The 19,793-nt window shown below is 38.6% G+C and overlaps 1 protein-coding gene across 3 annotated transcripts; it reads left to right on the top strand.

The window, feature by feature from the left end:
- Nucleotides 1-9: 9 nt before the first annotated feature.
- On the top strand, nucleotides 10-17,300 carry LOC139944938 (UDP-glucuronic acid decarboxylase 1-like). Of its 3 annotated transcripts, none has more exons than XM_071942129.1 (13): nucleotides 10-70; nucleotides 2,160-2,202; nucleotides 2,859-2,904; nucleotides 4,764-4,807; nucleotides 5,927-5,987; nucleotides 7,697-7,877; nucleotides 8,586-8,750; nucleotides 9,467-9,588; nucleotides 10,031-10,194; nucleotides 11,540-11,600; nucleotides 13,367-13,424; nucleotides 13,647-13,750; nucleotides 15,831-17,300. In XM_071942129.1, exons 1-13 carry the CDS (start codon nucleotides 22-24, stop codon nucleotides 15,930-15,932), a joined length of 1,200 nt encoding a protein of 399 aa, XP_071798230.1. In that variant the 5' UTR covers nucleotides 10-21; the 3' UTR covers nucleotides 15,933-17,300. The 3 variants fall into 3 exon arrangements, with proteins under 3 accessions (XP_071798230.1, XP_071798229.1, XP_071798228.1); XM_071942128.1 differs by lacking the exon at nucleotides 10-70 and adding an exon at nucleotides 77-356; XM_071942127.1 differs by lacking the exon at nucleotides 10-70 and adding an exon at nucleotides 1,395-1,679.
- Nucleotides 17,301-19,793: the final 2,493 nt, after the last annotated feature.

Below are 19,793 nucleotides of genomic sequence, written 5' to 3'. Positions count from 1 at the left end.
ACACACACACCCGCGGGGAGAATGAATGCTAATCGTGACCCCAAAACTACTGCACCGAATCGCAGGGTGAGTAAGTAAACATGAAGACACACATAATTCATTTGCATGTTTTTTGACCGCGGGTTTTGTTTGTCTTTCGACTGAACATTTTAAAACTAAATAGTCCCTCATGGCCCGTTTAATCTGAAGAGTAAATAGGGCCCATTTTTTCGCTACGGCGACGTTGCTTTTTCCCATTCGACCGCATATTTTTGAAGGTTTGGCACGAATGAATATCAGCGGGAGCAGTGTTGCAATGTTCCTCAAACGGGTACGTCTGGTCGTCTTCTTTGGAGTAGTGGTTGCATTACTTCTTGGTCAGTATTTATCGGTGATTTGAAGTAAATTTGTTTATTTTGTAAGCCTAAGGCCCTAGACGTTGTGTTGTATCATAGAGTAAGGACAGATCTATTCAATCTTTAGCCAGTCTAGAACATGAGAAAGAAAGTGGATTGTATTAATTTGAATCAGTTTTAGGGGCCTATATAGGCTATATAAAATTATAGCTTTGTTTTTATAAATATAATTACTCAGCACTGATTAACTGCCCAATTTAACTGTGAATAATGAATCAGTTAGAAATAGCCCCTATTAAAATCTTCTTAAGAAAGAAGTGAAAAGATTTTAAAATCAGTAACAACCAATTGAAAAATAATAAGGCAAACAATTGATTTTTGACCTGGCCTGAGCGACAAGTAAAATGCACTACCTGACTAGTCCCGCTTTAATATTCTGGACCCACTTTGACACCTTGTTCGTTGACAAACTTATAATTTGTTCAGTAGTCATGGTGGCATCGTGAAAAGCGGTAAGTCGTGACTATAGACGGAATAGAATGATAAAAACCAGATAAGATATAGTCGCAACTTTGACACCACCCAGGGCAGGCCTAAAATAATATTAATAATATAGATACAAAAATAATTCCTTACATTTATAAGTTACCTAATTAGTCGGTGACCAACTGACTGTGAAGACAAAATTTACAAATGTATACCCTAAGTACTGGCATCATTCCAGAAACTAGATTGATATATATATAGGTCAAACATCACACTCAACTCAACTGAGAATCCAAAAGTTCAGGTTCTGAGTTGCCCTTCGGTTAACTTTGTGACGAAAGGTCATCAAAACTAGCAATGGGGTATCAGAGGGCAAGGGTCAAGTAATCAAACTGCTTTTAAAACAACTAAATTTATCATGATTTTAAAATCAGACGAATATTTTTAGTTATCAAATAAGATATATATTGTTAATCAGCAATGGGTCACCAATTAACGGCAAAGTGTTCAGAATTTTATCTTTGACCTTTCCCAGAGTGGATAAAATATTTCATAAACTGTTTTCCAGTTGATTGGTTTTTATGATCTCGATACATGACCATTTCAGTTTCATACTTAGCATTTATAATCATAAGATGGCTTGTTTATCTCTGGAGCGGAAGTGGTACCAGTATATTTATTTCATTCTTTTGCTGTACCACCAGTGCGCATTGCATGGTACATCATGCAGCTTTGCATCCGAAAGTAGAGCAGTTAAAAACCATTGCTATCTGTACAAAAACCAGTGCGTCTCCGAAAGATATCGTGAAAGGATTATGTACGAATCGGCTGCTTCAGGCACGAACATGGACAACAAAGGTTTGAACTATCAGAACTGTACAAATATGCAGGCATGTGAGACTTCCTCTTTTCAGCTGATTTCCTCTTTTTGGGTTTGGACTTTCCTCTTTTTTTCTTCACTTTCTGTGTACAAAAGTATAGGAAATGTATCTTTCCTCTTTTTTTCTTGTCCAGTTTTCTCTTTTCCTCTTTTTTTCATGGATAGTTACTCACATGCCTGAATATGTACGCTTCGATTTTGAAAGGGCAAGGGCACCGGAGGCATTTTATCATTTGTTAAGGGCAGTAGGGCAACCTACAAGTATGAGAAAACTGACAATTTCTACTTGAAGCATTTTACAAGCACCGAGACAATGACCAGGGGGCATGGAGGCAGTCACTCAGGCCTGAACTTGTTTAGTATCCAGGGGAAGCTTGGTTGGCCCTCTGATATGTCTTAAGAAATGGATCCGCAAAGCCTGAAGAATTAATTTGTTTGTCAACTCTGTTTGGTTACAGCTTTCCTGTGTGGTACACGTGGGGAGGATGATGAAGATACTAGGTAAGTTTTAGCATTTCTGAGAACTAAAATTTTTAAACTAAATTTATATATTATATCATGTATATAACTGAAATTTCGTAATTGTCTTCTTCACAAAAAAGGTTGTGTGATGGTTCCATTTTCTTGCTTTGTCGACTATGTATAACTCAGTATCAGATTCAGAGAAGTGCAAAATATATCAACTTATTACATAAAACTGACTTGTAAAATTTATTTTGTTGTCTGGGTTTTTCTTGAGCAGTTCTTACACCCTAGTGATACTTTAAAATAAGTAAGCTATTTTGGAGCAGTTTTGTATTTAAAGTGGTGATTTTTTTTTGTATTTATTTGACTGATTTTTGTTTTTATTAGTTTTTCTTGTATAAATTGCTACAACCCAGTGATAGTTAAAAGGAAGTACAAAAGTTTTTTGGTTTTTTTTTTCAGTTTTTGCAGTTGCTACAGCCTTCATATTTTCAAAGCTCTTACTCTTGTTTTTTATATCGGCAAAAAAAAAATACACCTTTTTTCTTCCATGAAGCTCCTGGTTTTCAACCTGGAGCCTCGCGATTTAAAAACAAGCATAAACTTAGTCTGCCGACAAGGAAGTCTAGGAATACAAACTAGTTTTGATGCCATAGTGAAATTCTTCTAAACCGAATTTCTTTTGTGTTTAGAGGGGAGAAAGATGTCGGAGATGGCATACAAGAACAACTTGCAAAGGTATGAATAACAATAAATATAAATAAATAATTAAACATAGTTTTTGTAAAGCGCAAAGTCTCACTAATTTCTCACTAAAATATTTGAATCTGAAAAAGACTGCAATCTTGAAGCCTTTTCAAATTCAGGCATCTGCAAAAAGCACACAAATTCGTATAACAAGTGTTTTTTTCCCATTTATTTCTCTTACAACTTTGATGACCAACAAGCCACTTCGGAATGTCAGTTGCACATGTCTGTTACTGCTGACAACGCATTTTTTCTATATCCCGTAACCTTTTGACAATACCAGCGTGTTAGGGGAGATAGACAAAATGCGTTGTCAGCAGTAACAGACATGCGCAGCCGACATTCCGAAGTTTTACATTGTTATTGTATGCATATGTTCCAGGCATACACCAAGTGAGAGCACTGGTTTGTTACAAAAACCAAACGTGTCCAGTGCCTTTAATATAGAAAAATCACATCTGTATTAGATTATACTGCAAAATGTTGAAAAAGCTGGTACCAGCATGACTTCAATTCCCGTTTGTACAAAGGGAAATCATATATGGTAATCATTACCTTGCATTTATAATGTAAGTATCTCATACGTGTACTCACAATGTACCACCATTTTGCACACGTGTACACCTGTCCTGTATCTATTATTGTAAGGTTTGCATGCAATACATAATGTGAGTAGGATGTCTGAAAAAGTCAATGTAAGCCAGCCGTAGCTAGGGAGGATAGAATCTTGCGTGTTTCCTGGCATTATTCAGTTTGTGTTGGTGGAAGAGATTTGGACAGTGTTTACTGGGTGTGTGTAATGCAAACAGAATGGTCATAATATTCAATGGTTTGTTGAGTACTATGTAAATTACATATAGTCACACTGGTGTGTATGTAGGTGGTTCTTGTTTGGACAGCTAGAAAGAATGTACCTAGACACACACTGTACACTCCTGCCATTAGGTTAAGTTCCTACAGATGTGGAATAGCACAGTGTTTGCAATTTGTGCCATGCACTCTTTTTAAAAGAAGTTAACCTTGGCAACTCTTAACCCCTCAAAATCCAACTGGGAACTGCACTAGACAACTGCACTAGCCGACTGGTTTCTACCTTTTTGTGGGATCAGACATGTACATGTAGGCCATAGAGTTATATATAAGAACTAGAGCGCGCACTGGCCTGTATACGCGCCCCGGTATGCGAGCAGGCGGCCATTTTCTAAGTTGACAAAACAGCTATCTCACAGCGTGTGTTTGTGCGGCCATTTTATAAGTTGAACAAACAGCATCGCGTGAGCGTTCAATAAAAAAAACTTTAGGCGTGTATTTCATATTCAACGCGCGTGCATAATGACGCGCTTGTCATCTTGCGATCCCGTGGCATTTGTGCACAAAGTATCACTCGTGCGCCCTCTAGTTCTTATATTATAACTCTATGATGTAGGCCTACATGTCTTGCACAAATAAACCACCATTTTACAGGGATGTGATTTCTCAATTTTTAACCGGAAATGCATTTTTTTGTTCAACCCCACCATGCCCACCCACAAAATTATATATAAGAAAAATAAACACATGAGGTCCTAATAAAAAATAAATAAAAAAATGAAATAAAATATATTGATTGGCATTTTACAACTTTGACTATGGGATATTTGGTGCGTTGGGATGTTCATGTTTGTCAGGGACTGGGGTAATGCACCTGTTATTTTGGGGTTTGTTTTTACATTTGATGTATTTCTTTTATTTACAAATTGATTATAGATTCTGTGAGTCGCTGCACGTTGCTTCTAAAGAAGTCCTTATTTTTGCACTCAATTGGTATCTAAAATTACAATTTTGATTTGTCTCCTTAATTTTTTGTACAGGTGGTCCAACCTTTACAAGACAGAATTAAGGAATTGGAAAAACAGTAAGTTCATGATCAGTGCCAATGTTGCAGTCTGTGTCATTATTATTTCACTGTATACTCGAGTACAACACAAAACATGCATTATTCATAACTTGTGTAGAAGATGCTGAAAAGATTAACCAATCAAAAAACAAACTTTCTCAAGATTTTTCTGAAAGAATCAAAGGTGAATGATTGTTGTTTTCCCAGGCAGTGTGTTTACTTATTCTTATTCTTTATTTGTCCATTAAAGCCAGTGGACACTTTTGGTAAACAGTATTGTCCAAAGGCCCACACTTATAACTGATATAAAAAATAACAAACCTGTGAAAATTTAGGCTCAATCGGTCATCGGAGTCTGGAGAAAATAACGGGGAAAACCCACCCTTGTTTTCCGCACAATTCTCGCCGTGTCATGACATGTGTTTAAAATAAATCTGTAATTCTCGACAACGAGAATTTATAATTGTTTTAATGTTTTCGCGAAAAGTAAAGCATTTCATGGACTAATATTTCAAGAGAAGTCTTTCACCATTACCTTCTGTAAACCCTGTAAGTTATTTGTAAATCTGTGAACTTTTTTTTTCTGTGCCGAAAGTGTATAATGGCTTTAAACAATTAAAAGCAGACAGTATGTACAATAAATATATAAACACAAAAGTATAGTTTGTTAATGTATGCTGACCCCCTGTCAGTTTGTCACTTCTGATTGGTTTGACTTTTGCCACAAATTTACATAATAGAAGAACATAAAAAAAAAAAAAACGAGCATGTTGGGATAGTTGCTCTATGAAGCTGTCCAAGACACAAAAGCCTTGACAAAAGACTAGTTTTGGAGCAGCAAGTAGCTATATATTGTTGTTGCAGCAGGTACATGTATGCATGCATTTGACACCTTGACTTACCAATGAGTACAAGGCCCAGTTGCATAGAGCTGCTTAAAGAAGAAAATATTGCTTATTAACATTTATCTGCTAAGCAGAAATGAGCAGGACACCAGTTTCAAATTGTTCACAAGTCATGGTAGTTTTGCTAGTAACCTTTGGCAGTAGGACAATCCTTCCAATATTATTTGTAATCTCTACCACGCTCAATGTCCTTTAAAAATTGCCTCCATTTTTCTCTCTCACTCTTTTCCAGAGCTGTTAAAAAATACCCAGAAGTTCGATACCTACCTGAAAGTGGCAGGAAAAGGATTCTGGTAAGTTTTATAAAAGCTTTTTGAAATTTCCATCTTGTCAATTTGAATGCTACCCTCAATTATCCAAAGATTCTGCATAGGCCATAGAGAAAACCGGGACAGTTTTTTACTGTTTTCTTGACAAGTATTCAACTGAAACCTTCACAGGTGACTTTTATGGTATCTTTCGTGATAATTTTGTTTATAAACATTGTCAATCGGCACTACTGGTGACAAAAGCTAAACGATAACCCCTACCTTTATTGAATCAGTTGATGTGACCTTTGAGTCGTAGTGACCTGAATTTAACTCTCCTTGATAGATAACAGATCTATTACAACAAAAATGATAAATATAGCCCTTAATTGCTTTTAAACAAGATGATCGATTCCCTTTGATGTATGGTTTTTGTCATGTATCAAAGTTCATGTCTCAATTAATGGCTTGGGTGAGGGCTATGGCTGGTTGAAAGAGCCATAGCCGAAGTCACTTGATTCATAACCTTGTTAACAACAATGTATGGCTGAGTGTTTTATAGCCTTGCTCAAGGCAGTCGCATTATTCGCTCCGAAAAGACGCAGCTGTAAACCCACCCGCCGTATACCGGTGTGCATGGTGTGTGCGATCACACCGAATGACCAACCCGTATACACACTGTCACATCGCACGAATACTGTTCACACAAGTCATCGCACTCGTACACCACTAACCGCATGCGGAGGCCGTCAGGCCGACAGCCTTGTCGGATCTGTATCTTCCCGTTTTAATGTGTTGTATTGAAAAAATTCCAATAGTGGACGAAATTGGGGGGGCTCGAGGATATGCTAGTATGCAGCTCATGAATATGTATATCGTTCGTCAGACCTATCAGACAACACAGGATGTAAGGCAAATGAATTATTCATTTTGACGTCCAATCACGCACTTCCCTTATCACGACCTTTGGACCCTATCATGCGTCCGTGGTGGTGGTGTGTGAGGTAAACATGTCTCGTCTTTCGCGGGCATTATGGTAATGAGCTGACCGTGGGAACTCTTCGCTTATTATAGTAATGAGGTCAGTGGCTTCAACACAGATCCTACAAGGCTGTCGGCCTGACGGCCTCCGCATGCGGATAGTGTACGGGGGCATCGTGTTGTGCGATGTTACGCACAGTGAATACGGGTGGGTTTTACGCACAGTGAATACGGGTGGGTTTTTATACAGCGGCGGTCTTTTTTCGGAGTGAATAATTCGACTGCCTTGAGCAAGGCTAAGTGTTTTAGGGCATCGTATACTGCTTAACAAAATTCTTTGCTAAGCAAAAAATTAGTGGGGCACCAGTCGCAGCAATGAAAACTTTGTGGAATGTTGGCTGGTTACTTGTTTTTTCTAAGGAAGATTTTCCTGTGCTAAGCAGGTTTGTGTGCTTACATTCTTGATGAAATTGGGTCCTGAACTTAAGTCCAGTGTTTTACTGAACTGGGCCCAATTTCGTAAAGCTCTTAAGGAGAAAGCTCTGCTTTGAAAATTCCTTTGCTAAGCAAGAAATGAGTAGTGTACCAGTCACAGCAAAGGTAAATGTATGGTATTGTTACTGGTAACCTACATGTATGTATTTTTGCTAAGAACAAGTTTTCTGTGCCTTGCAGGTTTTTCTGCTTACAGGCAATGAATCATGGCCCATGATGCATTCTTGTAAAGATGAGATGTGATCATAAGTAGACATTGTCAATACATTCTATTTCAGATAACTGGGGGAGCCGGGTTTGTAGGTTCCCACCTAACGGACAGCTTGATGATGCAAGGTCACGAGGTCACCGTGGTGGATAATTTCTTCACCGGGCGCAAGCGTAACATCGAGCATTGGGTGGGACATCCAAACTTTGAGCTCATCAACCATGACGTCGTTGAACCTCTCCTTATAGAAGGTACGAAAAATAATCTTGAGTCCGGTTCATACTTCCTGTGTATGCAAATGCAAAGCGAATTTTGAAGTCACAAATTTGCAACGAACAATTCGCAGAAGTTGAGCTGTGTTCAACTCCTGCAAAACATTTGCTGCAAAAGCAGCCCTGTGACTTCAAAATTCGCTTCACACTCACAGGAAGTATGAACTGGGCTAAACAAATTCCTAATCCTCCAAACAAACTGACTTCAGGCACCTCGGGCAGGATTCGAACCCATGATCATGACCAGGGCTTAAAAATATTGCTTAACAGCTTTCTGCTGTGCAAAAATCAGCAGGATACCTGTCACAGGAGGTACATGTGATGTAGTAGTTTGGCTAGTAACATTATTCCTGTAGTCATAATCGTATTGTGCTTACGGATTTTGTTTATGAAAGTTGGCCCAGCATTTAAATGCAAGGTAATTTTGATCACCAGATTAAGGTAACCAGCCAAAATGCTGTATCACATAAACTGCCATTGACTGGTTTCCTGCTTTGTTTTGCAAAGTTGGTAGTAATTTCATCTGTCTAGCAGCTCTATAAAATTTGGCCCAAGCTCCGACTTCAAGAAGCGGTTAAGCAGAACAGTTTGCATAGAGCAGGTAAAGGGAAAACAAAAACAGAACTTGGACATTGTAGCCATCTAAAAATCAAATCTTGAAAATGTTGTTGTCCGTTTTCATCTCAGTGGATCAGATCTACCATCTGGCATGCCCAGCCTCTCCTCCCCATTACATGTACAACCCCATCAAGACGATTAAGACAAGCTCGCTGGGAATGCTGAACATGTTGGGTCTCGCCAAGAGAACGAGAGCCAGGATTCTACAGGCTTCTACCTCGGAGGTCTATGGAGGTAAGTGCCTGCCCTGAATTCAGAATGTAGATACCCTTTTTTACCCTGAACATGCTGAAGGTACCCATTTCACCCTTTATAAATCCCAGAGGGCACCCTTGGATCTCACCTTACATGCCCTGAGATACCCAATAGGTACCCATATTATCCTTATCAAATCCCAGTGGGCATGGACAAGCCCTACAGTGTCTTTTGTGAACTAATCTCCATTAAGCAAAGCAGTCGGGCTCTACAGTCTGCTGGATCCCACTTGCTGGAAGAACCTACATGTAGGTCAAGGACAATTCGTTACAGAGACCGTGCTGGATTGAATCGAATTGAATTTAATTGAATTGAAGCTAAATAATGTTTCCAGGGGTGGATTTCACAAAGGTAGCCCTAACTTAGTCCTAGTCCTAGGCAATGCTAAGAGATAGGACCAGTCCTAAGTTAGGATGAGTTACTGGTCCTAACTTAGGAATGGTCCTACCTCTTAGCTTAGGACTAGTCTTAAGTTAGGACTACCTTTGTGAACTCCACCCCAGGTGCCTTGATGGGTTTTCTGGAGAAGTACACATTATAATTCCATATTACTATTATTAGTAATGTAACCTTACTTGCCCTGAGTTGACCCAACAGGAACCCATTTTACCCTTTACTGATCCTAAAGCGCACCCACGAATGTAACCTTACTTGCCATGAGTTTACCCAGCAGGTACCCATTTTACCCTTTACAGATCCGGAAGAGCACCCACAGAATGAAGAGTACTGGGGCCACGTGAACCCAATTGGCCCTAGAGCATGCTATGATGAGGGGAAAAGAGTAGCAGAGACCATGTGTTACGCCTACGCCAAACAGGTCAGTGTTATAGTTATTGTTTTGTTTCTCGCCATGTGTTGAACTTGATAATGCCTAGAGTGCACTTGTTGTGGAGTTTAGGAGAAAAAAACTTGTCTCCTCAAAAAGCGTCTCTTTACAGAGTTTATGAGATTAGCCCCTGCAGTCTAGTTATTTTTTTTCTGAAACGCTAGCCCTAGCTCTCACATGTGATGAATACATGCGTCCCCACCCCTCGGCAGTACCCTTTCCTTTCCTAAACTCTAAAATCAAAGACGGACTTTTATTTAATTTTCATAAGCTTGGAACTTTGTAAGCAAACTGGCTAGAAACACAGAGATTTATCTGGAAGTGAAAACAGTTTTGGAAAAAGAAGAGTCCAGCTTTAGCTTAAGGGTTTCATTCGGAAGATTTTTAAGGCAGTGATTGTAACAGCGGTTTGTTTTTTATAAAAACTCTTCAGGACAAAGTGGAAGTACGCGTCGCCAGAATCTTCAATACCTTCGGGCCACGCATGCACATGAACGACGGCCGGGTGGTCAGTAACTTCATTCTACAGTCTTTACAGAATGAACCCATCACGGTGTACGGCTCCGGGAAACAATCACGCTCATTCCAATACGTCAGGTATGATTTTTTTTAAATCAAAAAGATTCACACCAGGCACAATTTTTGGTCGTGTCGGAGTCTAACTCCAATTCTCCGTCATTTTGAGTGGTGTCCGTGGTTATTAATGTTACGGCTGACGTTTCCCCAGATCTCTCTGTCATGTAGATATTTCTCCAGGTGTCACAAACCCAGTGTCCATTCTGAGTTAATCAACATAAGTCAGGTGACCTCGACAACTCTACCTTGCTTGGGCTCCCAGAGGACAAGCTTGCTGGCTGGAAACTCAGGGTGGTGGTAGCAGTGCCCTGTTTGGCACTTATTTGCTTCAGCCTTGAGATAGGGACATACGTGTAGCTGAAAGTCGTGTGAGCCTGGTACTTCACAGAAGCAGTCGCCTCCATTGCCCCGGTCATTGCCTTCACTCCCCTTGAAATGTTCCAATAGAAAGGTGCCCTTTACCAAGAAGAAATTGCCTAAGTGCCCTTTTAACCATCAGTGCCTGGTGTGTAATGCATGTTGAAGAACTCACTTCACGTTTCGTTCAGAAGAGAGGTTTTCTCCTCATGTTTTTTTGCAGATTTGATTGCAGGTTGTGCTTTTTTGCAAGGCAACTAGACTAAAAATAGTGCCTGTTTAATTTGCAGTTCTAATATGTAGTGTTATAACAATTATTATAACACAGCTCTTGCTTGTTCTTTTTAAAACAGTATCTTATTACAGCGCCCTCTCTTGACGTGAACCATGAACGGCAACTAAAAAACTTCCTTTCTTTTCCAAATTTCTTTTCTTATTTCACATTTAAGACCGAGATGTGTTATAAAACACATATTGACTGGCATAATTCGGTATTAGCTAGTGCACGTGTATTCCCCCTCGGGCCTGTGAGTGACCAGAAGAGGGACCTATTTCCCACTTCTGGTCACTCAAAGTCCCTCGAGAGAATAGACGTACACTAGTTTTACCTCATTGCCAGTCAATATGTGTATACTATTGCTCTCATTTAAGCCATGTTAGTCTGATGTCTTGTTTGCTAAGTAATTAGCCCTCTCCACGGAATATTGTCCTGAAAATAATGTCCCATTCAAGAACTGTGCTTCTTCCATTTTTGTATACGCTTTGTTGGTCTGTAGTATATTGCATTGTTCATGTTAACTATAATGAAGTTGTAGTGACTCTTACCTTTTATCTAATGCCATTAATTTGATTTTTAGTAATTCGTTTCTGTGTTGTTAGCGCCTTGATATTTTTTAGACAATTTTAATACAACCATACTTGGCGCTGTTTTTGCCGTTGCAAATAAATAAATAATTAGTAAATAAATACATAAACCCAACCTCATTATTTTTTTACTTTCTTATTGCAGTGATCTTGTGAGTGGTCTCATCGCATTAATGAACTCTGACGAATCTACCCCCGTGAATTTGGTAGGTATTCCTTTTCTAAAAAAAATTCATTATGTAAACTGATTTGTCATCGTCATCATTAATCTACTTAAACTAGCCCTTGTGTTGGTTGAACGCCTTGGTGGTTCATGAACTTTGCATATTTTTAATAATTATACATGTAGTAATAATTATATTTTGTTTTATCTTCAAGTACGCGCTAATCCTCCAATCAGATTCGCAGAATGGAGTGGTGATAAAAACCTATATTGCACGGCTAATATCACTACCATGCGTGTTGCGTGTTCTATGTCAAGCGCCAAGTTTGCTTGAAGATAAATACGTTATCACACGAGCGCTCGTGGAAATACGGAAAATATAGCGCGTCTGCGTCCCATATCCAACTCAGCCTTCAGCGCTATATTTTTCCATATTCCACTCGCGCTTGTGTGATAACTTATATTATCTACATGGCCAGACTGGGTGTGTGGTGGACATATGGATTTTATTTTTTAAATCCCTGTGCATTGTTTCTTGTGCAATTTTTGATATTTGTTGTGGTGCTTTTTAAACTTGTGCGATTAATGTAATTTCTTCTATTTGGAGAGTAATTTGTTTTAATCTGCTTATTTGTAATCTGCTTATTTGTAATATTGTATCTTTTGAGCCTTTGTTATTTTTATTGTCTGGATACCCTTTAGATAGTGATTATTTTCGCTTTTTGGTTATCCGCAGGCTTGTTTTCTGTGTGGTCATATTTTTGTTGCCTATTCTTTGTATGTACTGTTTGCCTGGAAATAAATAAACCCAAAAAAATTTTTAAAAAATTATCTTTAATAATCGTATATTTTATTATTATTTTTCTCTTTATGCACATAAAGGCGCTTTACAGATTTCTGTATTATTATTAATAAAGTTTCTTATGTCTTATGGTCATGAATGTCCTGGCCATGTCACTTGAGGCAATTTACAGGCAACTGATTCCAGGCAAAATTCCAGAGTGGCCTCCGATCCAGCCATAATCTTACGATCCCCGCACTTACAAAAGGGCAGGGGACCAATCCTTCTCAGTTGCTGGTCCCTGATGCTGGAATTCTCCACCAAATTAACATTCGCAGCACTGACTCACTCCAGACTATTTAAGTGTGAATTAAAAATGCGTCTGTTTTTTCTCCCCCCTTAAATTGACAATTTTGTAGCATTGTATCTCTGAAAAATGAGCTTGATAAGTCTTACTTATTATTTATTATATTAATCTCAGAGAAGATAAAAGCATTCACATTTGAATATTCACATGTTTTTCTTGGGGATCGTAAGACATTGTCTACAAAATTACTCAAGTGCTACGGTCCTGTAGCATGCACTTCAACCAATCGGTTGCCTCCAAGTTGTCTGCTAAAGTTGCCTCGTGTGACAAGGCCCTCAGAATCACCTGGGCCCAATTTCATAGAGCTGCTAAGCACACAAATTTGCTAAGCGTGAAATTTCTTCCTATGATAAAAACAATTACCAACCAAATGTCCATGTGACACTCAGAATAAGCAAACAACAGCTGAATACGAGTAACAAGCAATATGCACGAATATAAATTTTGTTGGTTATCCTGATTTTATCAAAGAAGAAATTTCATGCTAAGCAAATTTTTGTGCTTAGCAGCTCTATGAAATTGGGCCCTGTACGTTTGTTTATCATTGTCCTGTAGGTTGGTTCTTAGATGAATCAATTAGTCTTTTTACTATCTTGTTGGTTATTCTTGCGAGTTTGATATATATTTTTTGATTCACTTTGTTGCTCTTCTTTGAATGCAGGGAAATCCAGAGGAACACACCATCATGGAATTTGCAGAAATTATTAAAAGTAAAATTGGTAAGTGCGCTGGTGCTTTCAAACCATATCTCATAAATTTCTATAAGGCAATTTTGTATTCCGGCTGTAAGGCTCAGTTTGAAACTTTGTGTTTCATAACATGTATGACAAGTGCATTATCTTGTATAGCGCCCTCTTCAACTGCTGGCTCTTTTTATTTTTATTTACTGGACTTATAAGGGCATTGGACACTATTTTTTTATTTGTTTTACTTTTTCTCAGGTGGTGACAGTGGTATTAAAAATGTAGCAGCTGCGGAAGACGACCCACAGCGGAGGAAACCAGATATTAGCAAAGCTAAAAGAGTACTAGGATGGGAGCCAGTGGTAAGTTCCAATCAAACATCATAAGATTTTCATGCGTATGAGCGCAGCGAAGTAGCATGAAAAACAGTTCGGTTTAATACGCAAAAGACACTAAATTAATGACACAAGGTAGGATAAATATTCTGATATATTGAATTGATTAATTATTTATTTATTCAGACAGCATGGGGTGTAGGCTTGCATGCACGGGGATGCAAGCTGAAATAACAAAGTATAATGCCAAAGATACGTGTACCTCGAAAAAGAAGCCGGTCAGCAGGAGTAGTCTCAGTGTAAACATTTGGATTGCGTCTCTTTCGTTTTCTGTTCTCCAGCTCCTTTAGGGCCTTCTCTTCGGCTATCTTGATGCTTTTCTGTTGATCTGCTGAAAGATAAGCTGATCCTTTTTTCTGTAGCTTGGACACAGTCATCCAACCGGCCTTGCTTCCGTCGACGATCCTGATCTTTTTCTTCCGCTCGGTGACTAGCTCCTCGGCCTCCAGAAGCGCTTCAATTGCGGCGTCTTGGTCCTCGGCCTTGTTGATCACGGCCAGCTTAGCCTTCTCCAAGGCTCTTTCTATCTTCCCGCAGAATCAAACTGTTCAATATTGCTTGGCTTCTCCAGCTCCTTAGCCTCTAGCTTGTTTGTGAGTTCTTTAAAGGAACACGTTGCCTTGGATTGGTCGAGTTGGTCTTTGAAAAGCGTTTGTAACCGTTTTTTATAAAATGCATATGATTAGAAAGATGTTGTAAAAGTAGAATACAATGATCCACACAAACATGCCTCGAAATTGCACGGATTTCCTTTTACCTCGTCGACTAACACGGTCGACCATTTATGGGAGTCAAATTTTTGACTCCCATAAATGGCCGACCGTGTTAGTTCGCACAGTATTTGGAAAACCACGCAATTTCGAGGCAAACTTGTGCGGATCATTGTATTCTACTTTTAAAACATCTTTCCAACCATATGCATTTAATAAAAAACGGTTACAAACGCTTTTTATAGACCAACTCGTCCGATCCAAGGCAACGTGTTCCTTTAATGGAGGTCGATTCCGGTTTTGGGATGGAAATAGCATCGAAACGCTCATCAAAGTGATGTTTAAATTTTTGGAATACTCCAGCAGTATCAATGTGTCTGGTCTCATCGGTCGACATAATCTCGAAAATTTAAGTTATTATAGTATAGGGGCAACAAGTGTGTGAACAGCGAATTTGAAACAGCATCAGTTGTGCATGAGCCTGAAGTGAAGGGGGTTGGCCAGAGGGCATGCTTATATACCGTGGTGACTCAAGCGTTACAAATAGGAAAAACACGTAGACAAGGTTACGTAACGTAGGAATTTAAGTCCTTTTTGTGCAAAACAAAACTACATCTTTTGAGGTGTAGCGGGCGTGATAAGATTGTAATGTCCGCCGTATCTCAAAAAGACTTATTGTAGTTGTCGGGTCATAGATCAATAAATAATTATAATAATAGTGATGGAAACTTATAAAGCGCACAAATCCATCACACTGATCATGGTGCTAAACACAAGCAATAACATACACATGTACAATAACCAAAATTGAAACATACACGTAGGCATGTTAAAAGCTAAGATGAAATCCAGAATACAGTACACAGTGGAGAAATACAAAAAGTACCAAAACTCTTTAAAGACATTGGACACTACTGGTAATTGTCAAGGACCAGTCTTCTCACTTGGTGTATCTCAACAAGTGCATAAATTAATTAACAAACCTGTGAAAATTTTAGCTCAATTGGTCGTCAAAGTTGCAAGATAACTATGAAAGAAAAAACACCCCTGTCACACAAAGTTTCTGTGCTTTCAGATGCTTGATTTCGGGACCTCTAATTCTAAATCTGAGGTCTCAAAATCAAACTCGTGGAAAATTACTTCTTTCTCCTATGTCACTTCAGAGGGAGCCGTTTCTCATAATGTTTTATACTATCAACCCCTCCCCATTACTCGTTACCAAGTCGGGTTTTATGATAATAATTATTTTAAGTAATTACCAATAGTGTCCACTGCCTTTAATACACACCTGTGTATTAGGGTAAAAACAAATCTCATTCTTCATGATCTGTTTGTAGGTGCCACTGGATGAGGGACTGAAGAAGACGATAGACTACTTCCGAGCTGAACTTGAGCATGCAGAAAGAATGAAGGAGGTGTCGTCAAAACTAGAGATCTAATATTAAAGGTGCTTCAGGAATTTGTTTTTATTTTCTAAATATTTTTTATATACTATTTCGCCCACTCTCTGCATTTGTATTCAGGGTTCTGGGTGTTTTCATTTTTTGGGGCTCAATTTCTTAGAGCTGCTTAAGCGAAAAATTTTGCTTACCAACTTTCTGCTAAGCAGAAATGAGCAGGCTAACTGCTCATGTACAGGGCCTAATTGCATAAAGCCTGTTAGTACAATTAATTGCTAAGCACAGAAAAGTATTTTGTTTTTTTGCTTAACATAAATAGGTTACCAGCCACAATTGTATTATGTTTACAGAGTTGTGACTCAATTCTTGCTAAGCCAATAATTTTGTCAAGCAGTAGTCTCTGTTTAGCAGCCATATGAAATTGGGCCCATTTGGATTAACTGGTACCTTTAATCTAGTGAGCATTATGTTATTTTGCTTAGCGACTTTTGTGGAGGACACTGAACAGTCGGTGGGAGGGTTACATGTTGTATATCTCCTTCAAAACCACAGTGGATGGTAGTAAAATGGTCTGACATTTTCAGTGAACAAAATTTGTTGTTCAATATGGTAATCCTTGAAGGTAAACATATTATTACCATATTAAATGATATTGCAGGCTAGCATAAGTTGCTGTGTCTATTGTTCAAAATCACACCGGATTATATTGAATGGTCAGATAGTAGGAGGGTTGACTTTGAACTGTATAGGTGCATACCACACATGATACCACATTGCAGACTAGCACGTCTTATCTATCATTCAAAACAGCTGTTGATGATATTGAATGGTCAGTCAGTAGGAGGGTTGACTGTGTACATGTTATTATCATTACAGGCTGGGATAATTTATGTCTCCTTCAAAACCACAGTGGATGAGAGTAAAATGGTCTGACATTATCAGTGAACAAATTTGCTGTTCAATATGGTAATAATATGGTACGTGTACATGTAATCCTTGAAGGTTACCATATAGCCATATTGACTGATATTACAGGCTGGAATAAGTTGCTGTATATACGTGTACTACTCAAAACCACATCGGATGATGTTGAATGGTCAGACAGTAGGAGGGTTGACTGTGTCCTGTGTATATCACAATTCAATTTAATTCAATTAGGTTTACATATTCAATAAAAAATACACAACACTAGTTAGACGTGTTAAAAATAAAAAATAATTTAACAACAACAGCTTGTCAAACTCAGAAGGTCAAACCTGAAATCGATTAAACACTTAAAGGGGAGCCCAAACACAATGGACCTGCAAGTAACATACAAGGTAGCACAAAAAGCATTGTTCAAAACAATATGCTGATGACTAATAAGACAACATTAAAGATGCAATATCAGATTTTTGGCCCCCCCCCAAACATTAAAAAATAGATTTTTTTGAGTGAATGGTATTTCAAAGAGTATCAACCGCTCTAACGAAAAAAAGTTTAACTTTTAAATGGTCAGGAACCATGACCAAAATTTTGAACGTTTTTAAAAAAACACATAAGAATTGGTGACGTGATATATTGTCGGGATCCCAACAAAAACTAATTTTGAGCACTTTATTTCACTGCTACTAATAATTGGCAGACTTTTTCGAGCAATGGCTCAAATGAAAGCTTGTAACTTTCTCGACCCCCATCAAAATACTTATTGAATTTTAAATCAAAATTTTCGGGTAAAAATCGGGTCAAAAATCTGACATAGCATCTTTAAGGAGAGCACAGAATGAAATTGGATTGCCCTCACACTCACAGTCCCTGATTCATTCTTCACATGATATCATTATAGTCATGCCCGAGCGGTTAAGAGCACCGGATTCAAGCTCTGGTGTTTGATCAGCAGGGTGTGGGTTCGAATCCCGGTCGTGATACTTGCTACGTAAAATTGGGGAGGCTTCTGACTGATGATACGTACTCGAGCCTACATCTGTATGGACTGTAGAAGGGGTAACCCTGTTTCAGCCCCATGAGTAGGTGGAAACGACCTTTAATGAAAAAATAATTGTAGCCCACACCTTGAAGTGATCTTCAGGCCTTGTGTGTCTGGCGACTTGCATAAACAAAACAAAATCGGCTGTGATTATAAATATATCCTTCAGCGCCACAATGGATGATTGTAAAAATGGTCTGACATTATCAGTGAACAAATTTGTGGGTTGATTTGTTCCATATGGTAATCCTTGAAGCGTACATGTACATTGGCTTGTATATGAATTTGTTTGACTGCTTCGAGCGCTATGGTTAAAACTACGACTCCCGAGGTGATCCACGGAGCGTTTTATTTTCCCGAGGCGCGCATAAGTAAAAGCAGTCAATATTTGTTTTATAACGCCCTGACAGACTGTTTATCATCATTGTACACGTAACGTTCAACGCACATTTCGGGGTGGGTAAAAAGCATCTGGGTACCGCATGCCCCTTTTGGGGGGGGGGGGGCATGGCAACTGACTATCACATGACCGCCGGGTTTCTAGTAAAACAAAAACATATCATGTGACGCGCTCTAACCAATAAAAAGGCAGAATTTTTGCAAGGGGTGTTACAGTAAAAATTGCCACAGGCTAGTAAACACCACCTCTCAACTTTCCCTGTGGGGTACTAAAAAACCGTGCAACTAACTTGTTTAAAATGATCATACTTCGTCCATTCAGATGTAAATAATACATTATACAAGTGTGTTAATTTATTTGGGGGTGTTTGAGTGTAACTTGTGTTGCCTATTATACTGGTTGTGATTGAAACCATTAATTAATGCATCAGAGAGATACATTTATGAGAATACATGTTTGAAATCAGGACTACGTAAACTTTCTGGGGGGGGGGGGGGGGGGCAAGTTAAAACCAGAGTTTATTACTAGCCCGGTTGGCTACATTTACTTAATAACAAGCTTAAGAGCCTGTTGATAGTAAAAAAAAAAAAGGTCTGATATTATCAGTGAACAAGTTGTTTGTTCAATACGGTAATCCTTGAAGGGTTTGAGTGTGTACTGCATAGATCCATTCATCACATGTCATATTACAGGCTGGCATACTTTAGATCCAGGTATCACATGTCATATTACAGTCTGGCATAATTTATCTCCCTCTTAAAGCCACAGCGGATGAGAGTAAAATGGACCGACTCTATTATTGTTTACAACATTGTTTTTTTTTTTCCCCCAATTTGGTAATCCTCGCAGAAAAAAACAAGCTCAGTGCACTTTTGGCATAATGGGTTTATGGAGGTTAATCTGTCGAGTCAGTGTGTGGGTAATGGGAATGGCTTAAAATGATTTTAATGGTGTACTTGTTATAAATGGGACTAGGTTTGTTAAACTTTGCTCTCTGTTAAGTCTAAGCTTGGATTAACCAATACCATTGACCTCTCCCCATTACTCGTCACCAAGAAAGGTTTTTTGCCAATAATTATTTTGAGTAATTACCAATAGTGTCCACTGCCTTTAAAGACATTGGACACTATTGGTAATTGTCAAAAACTAGCCTTCACAGTTGGTGTATCTCAACATGTGCATAAAATAACAAACCTGCGAAAATTTGAGCTCAATCGACCGTTTAAGTTGCGAGATATTAATGAAAGAAAAAACACCCTTGTCGCACCATGGTCACACGAAGTTGTGTGCTTTCAGATGCTTGATTTCGAGACCTCAAATTCTAAACTTGAGGTCTCGAAATCAAGTTTGTGGAAAATTACTTCTTTCTCGAAAACTACGTCACTTCAGAGGGAGCCGTTTCTCACAATGTTTTAGACCATCAACCTCTCCCCATTACTCGTAATCAAGAAAGGTTTTATGATAATAATTATTTTGAGTAATTACCAATATAGTGTCCACTGCCTTTTATTAGCCTGGAAAGTATATAAAAAAC

This window comes from Asterias amurensis, chromosome 12 (assembly GCF_032118995.1).
Source record: "Asterias amurensis chromosome 12, ASM3211899v1".
In the NCBI taxonomy this organism is placed as follows: Eukaryota; Metazoa; Echinodermata; class Asteroidea; order Forcipulatida; family Asteriidae; genus Asterias; species Asterias amurensis.
Note: the sequence above shows the minus strand (reverse complement) of the source record. Positions and strands in the feature narration are given on the sequence as shown.

What these genes read in the sequence shown, in the direction of transcription:
- LOC139944938 (XM_071942127.1), top strand. Translation starts at nt 1,403, where the DNA reads ATGATCTCGATACATGACCATTTCAGTTTCATACTTAGCATTTATAAT. An exon ending in CACGAACATGGACAACAAAG is followed by an intron (nt 1,680 to 2,159) that starts GTTTGAACTATC and finishes GTTTGGTTACAG; the next exon opens with CTTTCCTGTGTGGTACACGT. An exon ending in TACCTCGGAGGTCTATGGAG is followed by an intron (nt 8,751 to 9,466) that starts GTAAGTGCCTGC and finishes TACCCTTTACAG; the next exon opens with ATCCGGAAGAGCACCCACAG.